The 13358-nt window shown below is 43.2% G+C and overlaps 1 protein-coding gene across 1 annotated transcript in view; it reads right to left on the bottom strand.

Moving 5' to 3' along the window:
• GMDS (GDP-mannose 4,6-dehydratase) overlaps positions 1-13358 on the bottom strand; it is an 802997-nt gene that overhangs the window by 674086 nt on the left and 115553 nt on the right. Inside the window, exon 3 of the mRNA XM_073630960.1 lies at positions 7561-7605. Within this exon, the coding sequence (XP_073487061.1) occupies positions 7561-7605 (45 nt within the window). The remainder of the gene's footprint in view (positions 1-7560; positions 7606-13358) is intronic.

The raw sequence follows: 13358 nt of genomic DNA, 5'->3' as shown, positions 1-13358 counted from the left end.
CCCCCCCCCCACACACACACACACACACACACACACACACACACACACACACACCACCAAAACAAAACACAATCCTACAAACGGTGGTTGGTAACATTATTAAGGGACACCAAACTCTGGTTTAAAAGAAATGTACTGTATTTTTAACTCAAAAAAGTTGCTTCAATTGTTCTCCACCTCTTCCAAATCTCCACGCTCCTTTAATTTGCTGCTGTGGTCTACATATCTTGAGACCCCTAACATGAAGTGGGAAATGTAGGCACCTTCTTGCTCTCTCTGCAGCAGCACTGTGGACTATGTGACCTGTAATGTGCACATGGCAGGGAACACAGCTAAAACTAGCATGCACTGCTTGTTCCAAAAGCGAGTGGGGAAAAAGAGCCCATAGTGGATCTTACAAGGAGGCAGAAACACACAGTAAGAAAGAGTTCCCAAAATCAAAAATAGCGGATGTGCATTTTCTTTTTTTTTTTGTGGAGAAGGATATCATTTAGTGCTACTTTAAAAAAAAAAAACCCCACTGCAGCCCCTCCAAGTATTGGTTGTCAGTGACACTAAACACCCCCCCCCCAGAACAGTTCCATAACCATGATTAGTGACATTTTAACCTCCTCCCCCCTACCGCCATCATTGGTAGTTGCTGGCACCTTAAACCCCCACAACATTTGTGGTAAGGGACCCTTTAAAAACCCTTTGTCCTTCAATTGCAGCATTTTCTGCAGCAGTCAAAAGGATTTGATGAATTAAATCTTCCTTACAAAGTTACGCATCGGTAAGGGGAAAAAATAAAAAAAAAAAGGCACAAATTCATCCAGTTCAACCTGTGGTGTGCGAGTGTGCATGTGTTTATGTCAATAGTAATTCCCATAACCCTGTATGTTGTGTTTGTCAAGATGCCCATCTAACTTTTTTTTTTTTTTTTAACTATCAACGCTCCTTGCTGATATCACTACTTGGGGAAGAGAAATCCACATCCTTACCACTCTGGCAGTAAAGAACCTTCTACGCAGTTTAAGGTAAAACTGCTTCTCTTCCAATTTCAGTGAATGGCCACGTCTTTAAAATCCATTTCACTGAAAAAAAGTATTTCCCTATGCTAGGGTCAAAAGGTATTTGTATATTGCCATCATATCCCCTCAAGTGTCTCCTCTCCAGAGAGAATAAGTTAAATGTTCATAGCCAAGATCCTCTAGCCCAGTGATGGAGAAATTTGGCACTCCAGATATTTTGGAACTACACTTCCCATGATGCTCATGCAGTGTAGTTGAGCATTGTGGGAAATGTAGTTCCAAAACATCTGGGGTGCCAAGTTTTGCCATCACTGCTCTAGTCTATTAGCTTTGCTACCATTCTCTGAACTTTAAAGTTCCAGCACATCGTTCTTGAGGACTGGTGCCCAGAACTGGATGGCATATTCAAGGTGTGGCTGGACCAGAGTCTTGTAGAGTGGCAGGATTATCATTTTATCTCTGGAGTAAATTCCCTTTTTAATGCATGCTAATATTCTGTCGGCTTTGCTTGCAGGAGCCTGGCATTGCTGAGCCTGTCATCTACTAGGACTCGCTAATATTTCTCTATCCTGGATTCCCCCAGAGGTTCATCCCCTAGCGAGTAGCTTGTGTTCGTATTTTTAGCACCCAAATGCATTACCTTACATTTTTCAACATTAAACCTCATTAGCCATGTAGTTGTCCAACCCATTATTTTATTTAGGTCTTCTTGAAGGTTCCCACATCTTGCTGTGTATTTAAATCCACAAATACTGAGATTGAGCCATTTGTATAGTATACTTACATAGTAGATAGTATAGTCACATAGTAGATTGAAAAAAAAAAAAAAAATTCAATTTAAAAAAAAAAAAAAAAAACCCACAGCAAAGCATGATCCAATTTTCCAATTTGCAACAGCAGGGGAAAAACATTGCTTCCCGATTCCCGGAAAGGCAATCGGATTTTCCCTGGATCAACTTTACCTAAAAAAAAATGTGAGTACTCAGTTATATTATGTATTTAGGAAAGAAGCCAGGCTTTTTTTTTTTTTTTTTTTATTTCTAAATGGCCACAACCAGTTCTTGAGGGAGTCTATTCCACATCAAGATGGCAGCTCACTTCCTCATAGAATGTTAGATGGTCTGGCACGAATGAGCTTTCATGAATCCGTGGTGACTACTACTAAAATCGTACCGTTTTCATTAGCAAAATCTTGGATATAGTCCCTTCTTCCCTACAATAGCTTACAGACTATTGAGGTTAGGCCAACGGTCTGAAGTTTTCAGGGCTAGGTCTCAGCCCCCCTTTAAATATTGGTACCACGTTGACTTTCCTGCAATCAGCTGGTAACATTTTTTCTCCCACTTTCATTGAGAGAAAGGAGTACTACATAGTTTAAATTTGTGATCACAGCAATTGCCCATCACAGCAATCATAAGGTACAGGGCCATTCCAATCAGCTCTGTGCTTTTAGCCTATGTTCTCAGATTTCTAATGACAGCGGGAACAGTAGCATTGTGCACACATTAGGTGTAAACAAAAAAGGACATACAGGCATGTCCATTGAGAACATAAAATGCACAGTTTAGTTACAACAGCCAGTCCAAGGAGTGTAATATTTACATTTCCAGGTCTCGGTGATATCTAAAAGGTATCACACAGTATCTATATCAGTAGAGAGCAAGTTAGCCGTCATCTCCTACCCAATTATCTGCTTTTTTCTTTGTCCTTTGGAGCGTCCCTCCAACATTATTAGGTAATAGAAAATTGGGAGCACAAGTACCCCTTTTCTCACTGCTTAAACCGTAATTGAGCACAGAGGAGAGTCCCTGCCACTTGCACATGGCTTTAGGTGCTCAGAAAATTTTGGTGAAGGGGTTCTCCAGGACATCACTGCCCACATTTGGTATTTGTGCACTCCTTTCCCTGAGTCTCTTGGGCATCCAGCAGTAACAGTGGTAGGAATTTCAGTGCTCTGAGATTTCAGCAGTAAGGAAGGGAGGATCTTTGCTCCCTTTTCCTCACATGCCAATTAAAGCCAAACTCTAGACCAGTGTTTCAACTCCGGTCCTCAAGGTGCCCCAACAGGTCATGTTTTCAGTCTTACCATTTTGCACAGGTGATTTGATAAGTTTGGGAGGAATGGATGGAAGGCGCGTGATCAGACACTGGCATCACATCATACAGTTTATTCATAAGCAATAAAATACATACATGTAAGGAGTATAAACATAAACATACTACGTTTTGTGAAGGGGGGGTTACAACATATACATTTGTAGTGTTACAAGTGGGACATGCCCAGACAGGGGCAAGTGCTAAAAGAATGTCTGATGCGTTTCGAGGATAACCTCTTCATCAGAGCTTTAAAAGGTGAAACAGTCTGTACAAACAAATATACACATGGAAAGTGGTGGCTAGTGGAGAGACATATCATGTGGAGGGTAGTTAGTTCTCCTTAGCTCCATGTAGGTCCACATCAGAGCGCTCTATAGCGGCCGAAATAAAAAGGTGATCCTTCTTGTGGGGGAGGTACTGTCAGGTGAACCTGTTTCAGGAGCTTGTAGGAAAACTGCAGCCTGCGTGTGTCCTTGGGGGGCCAAGAGTTTGGTGCAGTGGGAGATGGCAAACATAGCATTGGGCAATTTTTGAGACTTTACCCATCTCCCACTGCACCGAACTCTTGGCCCCCCCAAGGACACACGCAGCTTACTATGAGGGCAGTCAGCAGGGGGAGGGGCCAGGAGCACTGGTGGGGGACCCTAAAAAAAAAAAAAAAAAAAAAGAAAAGAAAGATTGGTGCTGGTCCGTGCATTAATTGCACAGATCAGGCAAGTAAGACAGGTTTGTAAAAAAAAACAAAAACAAAAAAAAACTGAACATTGTATTCTAACCGAGCAAGATTTCCCAGACAACAATACAATGATCACTGCTGGACTGAATTCAATACAATCAGCCTGCCCCTACATGGATTGAAATTAATCTGGTTCCTGCTGAAGCTGTTGAATTTCGGTCTATGGCTGGCTAAACACAAACTATTCCACCCCCCTCTTCCTACCTATCTTGCATACCCTGTATAAGAAAGATCTGCATCCTTATCTTTTTTAATCCAGTGTGGTCATGTGATCTGGCAGCATTGCCAACCCTCTGTAAGGAAGTGATCAACAGCTGTGTATGCCAGGAGCCATGACATCACCCATAGGCTCCCATGGCTCAGCTGTTTGCACTCTCTCCTTTCCCCTACTGCAGCTGTTCACTGACACAGGGGAGCTGGAGGATCACGTGACCAGCCTAGAGCGGATTAAAAAAACAAAGTACTAAGGTCTTTTGTACTCCGGATATGCAGGATGGTACATTTTTAAAAAATAGGTAGTGTTCAGCTTTTCTCCTACTTTAGGTGTATTTCTTAATGCAAGCAAGTCCCTGAATTTGACATGGTAAAAGCCTCTTGCAGGCTCTGTACAGCAAAGCTGAAATGTGAGCGCCATAGGCGTGCCCACAGGGTGTGCCCAGGCACACCCTAATCGCTGTGCTGAGCTCTCATTGGTCCGGGCAAAAGTGCCCGTAAAAATAGCTGTGACCTGGTCGGCTTTGAACTGCGCATGCACAGTTCCGACGAGCTGCTCAACTCCCAAGCTGATCCGAATCCGATCCTGTATTCAGGAAAAAAAAGGTATGGTGGGGTAGGCAGTCTGGCCTCTCAGGACAGCACCTAAGAGACCTAAGAGACCCCCACTCCCATTAGGTGTTCCCTTGCCAGAGGAAACACAAACTGACGTGCTGTTGGGAGATGCCTCCTTTTAAAATTTGTAGGAGTTGGTGTTTCCGGTTTCTTAGTGGGTGGAGCCACTCTCAGGTGCTGTCCTGAAAGACATTTAGGGAAATTTTGGATTTTTTCACTTTCAATGATAATGTTTAACAGGACAAATAGGAGGGTGAATCTCCTTGACGGGGCACATATGGCAATAAAAACATGTGTTCTAATCCCTCTGCACTATCCAAAACTAAAAAAGGTTTTGCCTTTAGTTCTACTTTAATGAATTTACCCTTTAGTGTCGATACACTCAACTTTGTAACACATTTGCACTTGCTTAACAAAATTTTCTGGGTGTCATCCAGACCAAAGTAGTTATTTAGCAGCCACAAACTTCACAGCAGCATTCAAGGCACAGCTCATGGAACACAGGCACAAAGAATAGAAAGCACTACAAAAGAAGTCCACTCTAATCATAGGTACACCACTTTCCTGAGGCTGGAATTGGGCTTCAGAGAGATACTTTATTTTTTTGTGGCCTGCCATCACTGACCTACTGAAGTTGCCAACAGTTTTGGTCACTGGCCTTATTTACTTTGGAACCCAAAGCAGGTTTGCAGGAAATCAAGTCAGAATTCAAATACTCTATACACAGTACTGTAAAAAAAAAAAAAAAATTGCAATGAAGATGAAGGCAGATATATTATGCAAATATAAGTGTAAGTTCACCTTACAGATTTTTCTGTAAAGTTGAACTTAAACATGCCATGTAATGACTTCATTTTAAAATAGTTTGCTGTCCATGTGCCCCAGTGTGCATTGCAATTGAACATTTGGAGATTTACAGCAATTTCCTCCTTTTCCTCTTCTTTGTGAAACAGAACATACAAGCAGTAAATGTCATTTTCAGCTGCTTTAAACATCAGACAAATACACACAGGTTAAAGGGCAACAGTATGCAAAAATTACATTTTTTTTGAACTGTCGACTTTGTGGCGTCAAAGCTAGTAAGTATTACAGAAGCAATTGGACGAGAACACTTATTCAAAGGGCTAGAAGATGATCTATAGGGTTACCTAGATCACAACAGGAGGTCTAGTATTTGAAGAAAAACAACCTAAAATGCAAGATAAATATCAAGCACCACAGTGTTATACTAGATACACATTTCCCCAAATATTGCATACATAAAGGGGACATCGGAAGGTCAAAAACACGCAAAAGCAACAGCAGCGTGACTTAGGATGTCAGAAACCTTAGCACTTTAATCTCTCCAGAAATCATTTGTTGCAATGTGCTCAAGAAAGAAAAAAAGGAAACTCCACAGTGGAAAAAAAAAAAAAAAAACAAAAAAAAACTTGCCATCGGCTGAAGTCACAAAGCTGGTCCAGGCTCTGCAGGGATCCTGACAATGGTGTTGGGACCAGTCCATATGCCTGACCGGAAGCTGGCTCAGCATCTCAGCGTGCCGCAGGAAGAGAGCCAGCTGCTATATCACCCTCCACATTCCGCCAATTCAGTGAACACAGTAGGGGCAGAGCACTGTCATCACCCTGTGCTCAGAGTGGACCTGAGAACTGAGCAACCAGCGATCTTTGATTGCTCAGTTCTCAGGCGTAGAGGTTGCAGGGGACAGATACAGCACTGGTTCCAAGCTGCATCCACCTGGGTGAGTATAAATGTTTTTCTTTAAATCCCGCAACACCACTACCAGGAGATGGTCTATACCAAGCAGTTCTTCAAAAGTGAACCTGGCCTTTGCACATACAAAACAAAAGCAACAGGTTGACTTAAAATTCCCACTTGCGTATAATTCTGTTCCCTTTGTTCCTCCCTCTGCTCCAATTTGCCACTTGGAGGAACACATCCAATAGTTTGGGTAGGCAGACCATTAACTCTCCTCCTCTAAAGCTTTCCCCATTGGGCTCTAGCAAGAGGTTGAGATCTGTTGGGTTTACAAACTTAATGGCAAGCAATTAAGTCCCGCCATACTCTACCCAAGACAAACTGATCCATTTTAACTGGATTTGCTCCACAGAGGTCTGTAGGGACAACATTATAAAGCGGTTAGGTGTACAGTACAATAAATGTAAGAAATGTTATGTAAAAGCCATAAACTTTTTGCATAATTCCACTGGCTGCATAAAGAGACCCTGAAACCAACTTAGAAAAATTTAAAGTAAAAAGTACAGAAAAATCAAGAATGTTACTTATTTGCAGGATTTTCCGTAAATGTTTCATGTGCTTGGAATGTGCAAGAGAACGTGATTATGCCAGGAGAGCCAATTAACCAGAACATCCCCTTCCTGTCATAGCTCTGGCACCAGTGCCACTAAGGTCCCACCTAGGTGGTGACTTTGCAATCAGCAAACAAGGATGAACTATAACAAATAGACTTCATTTTTAAACACCAACCTGCACTAGATTAATAAAGTTTGTATTGCTAAGTACAATTTCCAAATTGGAATGACTTAATGGAAGCATGGGGAGGGTGGGCTATGTAGTGCATTACATCAGTGATTATTCCCTAACTTTACAGCGGTGGCCTGAACAGGTTGCTGCTTATCTGACCTTGCGGGAAACGTACACAACACTTATACCCCAAGGAGACCAGGGAATCCACTAGCGGACTCTCGTTGATAAATAGTACAATAAGCTGGCGTGATTACAAGCCATGCTGCACATTCTTTATGGAAGTTTTGATTTGTTATCTGAATCGGAATGGAAAACTCATAGAAAGGACAGCAAAATAGGAAGCTCTGGAGGCTGCTGCATGCAAGTGATTTCATCAGTTTGTGCTTTCTCTTAGTAACTTACCTCGTAGCCCTTTTCCAACAGGAATTCAGCCAAGTAAGAGCCATCCTGGGAAGAGAGGAAAAAAATACAGAGATTAAAGGAATGTGAGAAGCATAAATAATGAAATCTAGTGGAGCTGACATTATGTAATACAGCACTATAGAAATGAAACTGCAGCATGGTGTACTCACTCTTATACCATCACATGGCAAAACATTAGAGTTGGCTATGGTCATTAAAAAGCAATCTACTCTTGGGAATACGCATTAACTGCTTAAATAAACTAAAACCCAATGACAGATCTTTACAGATCAAATGTTATTTCAGTCATTACACTGAGAAATATTACTGTTGCTGGAAAGGACTGGAGCAGTAAAACCAGAACTGTTTTTAGGAAGTCATTGAAGTGAGCAAAAAATACGCAAAAAATGTACAACTTGCAGCAACAAACCAAAAATGATGATTTCAGCCTGCATTTTGTCTTACATTTCATACTAAATCAGTGAAAGCTGACCCTTCTGCTTCTTGCACACAGGAGTAAAAAAAGGCTGGAGTTTATACTGATCTGAAATGAGATGCATTTTTGTCTATGGAACCATGCATACAGCCGAGTAAAAATCAGTAATACAGAGGAGTACAGAGCAGGATAACAAAATTAGAAAAATTCTTCTCGGCCTTTTGCCTAAGATCAAGTGTATTATCTGTTCTTATCAGTTTCCAGGAGGTGGCGCTTGTTTCCGTCCCTGATCTACAATGAGGTGAAGAAGGGGTGGCAGTTGCTATGTAAAACCTGAAGTAAAGGTAACCTGGAGCGGTTCGTAGCCGAAAGAGAAGCCTTCTGATGAGGATGGAGAACCATCGGGTCTGGCTGGAGGGTCGGGGGTCCCTGGCCTTCTGGCCTAGATTGGGGTAGCTCTAGCTCTGATCAGTTTTTCGGGAGAGAACACTGGCTCCTCTTTCCCACTGGGGGAGCAGCTAGTATTTCCCGAATGTAATTAGGTAGGAGGGACGGGACGACGGTGAGGCCTGATGGTAAAAGGGCTCTCACCAAGTTCCCAGAACTTCATGCCTTTTTCCCTTTGGTGGGGGCTGCTGTGGTCTGGGTCCGGGTTGCACAAAAAGCCAGTGGTGAATGTGCCCCTGAAGTGGCAGTTCAGGGGTGCCGTACAGTCAGTGTTCCGGCACTTGATTAATGGCACCATGGTCACTTCACCACAACACACGTTTTTCGCACCTGCCTCTAGGGCCGAGCCTTTTGGCTAGGGCCAGGGGAAATTTTTATTCCTGGCCAGAGGGCCAGCCATTGTATTACACAATGGTCACTTTTCTCTCCCACCTTCCTTCTCCCCACTTTTTTTTATTTATCTCTGTGTTTGTCACGATTTTTCTCTTTTTTGGTTAATGTTGCACGTCTGTCACAGTGATGGGTAGGGTATGGGTCCTGGGGCCTACTCTGAAAGTCTTAGGAGGGGGTGGACATAGGCCTTCTGGCTTGGTTCGCCCTCTCTCATGGGGTCTCCCTTCGGGGGAAGTCCCACTTAGTGCTTGGGTGGGTCTTTTTCGGCAGACCTTCCAGAGAACGGGGATCCATCTGGTTTCGGCCAGATGGTCCCATGTGAAGTACCTCAGTCCCCGTCTGGAGCCTAACGCCCGGGGGGGATCAGGGTAAGGTCCTTCCCTCGTGGAGGATCAGTGTAACACCCGTTGCACGTTTTTGTGTGTCACCCTTTGTGTGTGTGTGCACTTTTTTTTGGCACTGGGTAGAAGTTTTTGGGTGTTTTGCACTCCACTGGCTTTTCGAAGAAAAAAAAAAAAAAAAAGAAAAAAAAAGGGGATCAGCAGAAAGTTACCCTGAACGCTCCATGTAGACTTCAAGAACATTTTGCTGTTCTGCATAGACATTTATGTACACAAACTTATTGAACCATATACCCCATTACTACTGTGCAGGGAAGGTTTTCTTGACACACACTGGACCCAATACCTAGCATGTATAACCTGATTGCCAGTGTATACCAAAATATTTTGTTCTGGCAATGCACCCTCTATGGACACTAGATAAGTGAACCTAATCTAATGGTAAATAGGAGGTATGATTTTTTTGGGGATTTTTTTTGTGAAAAAAAAAATAGAAAGTATGACCGTACTGAAGAATGTCCACTTCCACTAGAGCCTAATCAAACAGGCATTTGGCCAGCCACAGCTTGCACCTGACAAGGAGTTAAGGGGGAAAAAAAAAAAAAAAAAAAAAAAAAAGGTACTTATTGGCAGCCGATAATGTGCTTAAAACCAACGGCAGCCAAATAATCATATTAATTAGAATGTTGAAAAAAATAAAAATAAAAAAACCCAACAGCAGCAAATCTGTCAAACAATTGTATGCACTGCAGCCATTAGCTAAATCTATGTAGTTCTGTTTTCTGCAATCTAGGTTAAGATTGTGCAATATAGGCTATGCTTTTAAATCACATTTCCCTATTGGTTGCTGCTTTTTTTTCCCTCCTGTTACTAAAACTACAAAACCTATTACAACTCTTTACCTAGATATGGAAGCATTAATGATTTTACGGCGTCTAAAACCTCTTAGGAATGGAAAAAAAATAGGTTCAGATCCTGTGAAATATAAATAAAGGTAGTGGCGTTAAAGACACAGGGTTAAAAAGGGAAGGGAAGTTCTGTGTGGATTTAATAAGCTGATGTGAAACAGACCTGACCAGGATTGAACCCTGTCAATAAGGTCTTGTTCTTCTCACCCAAGCCATTTCTCAGACTTTCCAACCACACTGGAACATTTTGAACTAGCAGTGGCACTCGCTTCCTTGCTACTTCCTTTCCAGGTCTATCGAGTGATAGGCCCAGGATTTGCAATGAGATGGAAACAGGCAGCAAGTGCTACTGGTGTCTGGCTGACGCACAGTACAGCTGATTTACTGTCTGGCAACGTAACACAGACCATGCAGATTGATGTGGAACTCCACCAGCACCCATAGGCCACAGAACTGTGACGGGTGTCAGTTTTCAAAAAGGGTCAAGCAAAGCAGCCATTGTTAATGCCTATAATCGAAGCATTGACTTTGGGCTAGAGCATGTGCCAAGATCCTGTAATGAAATCAGGGAAGGAGGAACATTCCAGGAGCGCTAGATGTGATAAAATACACAGATTTGTTTGTCCAGAGCTAAAAGTTCTTTTCCACAAAGGGCTACAGGCTATCAACTTTGATGATGTTTGACCATATTAGTCAGGGTGGGTATTTATATATTCACTAAATGTAAAGTAAACAGCTTTAACTTACTGACCCAGAAAAGAAAGAATCTAGCTTTTTCACCCAGAAGTACTTTAGATTTAAAAAAATAAATAAAAATAAAATAAAACCACAAATGCTCATGAAAATCAAAATACTAGGCTGGACTGCTGTCCTGCATGCTGGAAAATGTCTAACAGCCAATATTGACAACTTGCTTCTGGTCCCTAGGAGCGCAACAATATGAACACTGTTTGTTGGGGTAAGTAGTGGGATGCTCTAAGCAATTTTAAAACTTCAGCATGAAATTTAAACTTTGGCTCACGCCTACTAATATACCAAACTATTGATCAGTAAAACCATCTATTACTAAAAGTTGTCAATGGTGAGGTGCAGGAAGTGGGACAGGAGTGGCCAGATTTTAAAGGTCTGCTAAATTTAAATTGGGATAACTCTGCACCCTGGGGTATTGGTTTCTGGGGCACATAAACCGCTTGATAAAAGACAGGTGCTGGCACCTGTAGAGGTCTGCTTTCAGATCCAGGTGAAGACACAAAAATGTTTATTTTAAAAATTCAAACTGCGTTTCACAGACAGACCTTTCGGTACATCAATTCTAGTACATTTCAATCTAGTTTTTATGAGTTCTGGGCACATTTCAGATCTTCTACTGCTCCTTTCATGGTCTACAAAATTATGCACTACTTTCACAGACATGAAATAGGTTTCCAATAATACAGTGAAAACTGATGATTTCACTCTGCCCCAAAAAATCCAATTTTACCAATACACAACATCCTGGGAGTATATTTACATTTTTGCTACAAACCAGTTTCATAAACTGACTACTACTTCCCTCCCAGGCCAATACTGACATCTCACCTACATGTAAAAATGATGATCAGTTGAGGGGCGTGGCTTACTCATGGGAGCATGAAGAAGTTTTCCCCAGAGCTCTGCACGGTCCAAGACCCACCAGACTGACTGCACAGCTGTGTTGTTTTTTCATGCCGAGGGACCGCAAACACCCACTGGGAAACCGAGGGGTACAGATATTACCCACTACTTCCTTCGGCAGCATGCAATCTCCTCTCCTGCAGCACTATCCAAGATGGCAGCACCGCCAATGCTAGTAAGCGGACTACACCAGCAGGGACTGAAGGAGGCTCATCTACTGCCAAACGTCCACCCTCCCCTATACCGTCCCCGGACCTCCCGCGATAGTACACACAGCTGGACTCTGACCCATCTGGAAGGGCGAGCAACTGCCCAGAGGGGGTCCTCCAGGATACAGTCGCAGTGCTGCCCACTAAACAGGACCTGCAGGCTATGGCAACTTCCACTGACAATGCTCACAAGGGAGCTTCATGATTTTAGCCAGCAGGTGGACACAATGGAAGAATGGGTGACGGACCTGGAATCATCTTCCAATGCCACAGAGGCCCACATCACCACCCTGGAGTCAGAACATCAGGCCTTCACCCGCCATCTAATTGAAGTTCAGCTGCAGTTCAATGGGGAGAATAGGAGCAGGAGAAACAATCTGCGTCTCCGCGGCATCCCTAAGGCCACCATGGGCCAGGATATATGCGCCACGGTGGTGACTATTCTTAAACAGGTACTTGGCAATCCCAACACCAACCTAGGAGTTGGACAGGGTGCACCGAGTCCCAAAGGAGGGGAAGGATCCACTACGGTGTGGGCATTATCAACCGATAGCACTCCTGAATGCCGATTTGAAACATGAAAAATTTTAGCCAATCGGTTGTTCCCACATATCCCGAGTCTTGTCCATAGGGATCAGACAGGCTTTGTCCCCCTTGGAGAGCCCCACGACACCACCATCCGGGTGGTGAACCTGATCCACGCAGCCAGATCATCCAACCAGCTTCTTCTCTTGCTGTCCACGGACGCAGAGAAAGCTTTTGATTGGGTAAACTGGACTTTTCTGCAGGCAACCCTTGAACATATTGGCCTCTGATCCTCCATGCTGAGTTGAATACCATCTCTATTCTCACCCCACAGCTGCGGTTAAGGTCAAGACGAGATCGGATTTCTTCAATATTCACAATGGCACGAGACAAGGCTGTCCCTTGTCCCCTCGGATATTTATATTATCCCCAGAGCCCTTTCTGTGTACAGTAAGTGTAGACTGCCATTGTGGGGTATTGAAAAATGTCAGGGATGCATAAGGTGGCTGCATTTGCAGATGATCTGATTTTTTTTCCTACCTGATCCCCTTACTTCCCTCCCGAGCTTGCTCCAGTTCCTGCAAGAATATGGCTCTCCCAAATTAATCAAAATCTTCCGTTCTCAATGTTACGGTGGACCAGTATATGGTCAAGTCTTTGGGTTCAATGGTTCCCCTCCACTGAGCAACTCACTCTATACACTATTTAGGTGTGGATCTTACCCGACCCCCCCCAAACCTGTACTCGGCGAACTTTGCCCCGCTACTTGTTCGTCTTAGAGCAGATTTCCTCCATTGGCACGCACTCACATTAACATGGTTTGGCCACTGCAACGCTCTCAAGATGACCATGTTGCCTAGAGTGCTATACTGGATGCAGGCATTCC

This window comes from Aquarana catesbeiana, linkage group LG05, assembly GCF_042186555.1.
Source record: "Aquarana catesbeiana isolate 2022-GZ linkage group LG05, ASM4218655v1, whole genome shotgun sequence".
Classification (NCBI taxonomy): Eukaryota; Metazoa; Chordata; class Amphibia; order Anura; family Ranidae; genus Aquarana; species Aquarana catesbeiana.
The sequence above is the reverse complement of the archived record's forward strand: the minus strand, read 5'-3'. Positions and strand labels throughout refer to the sequence as shown.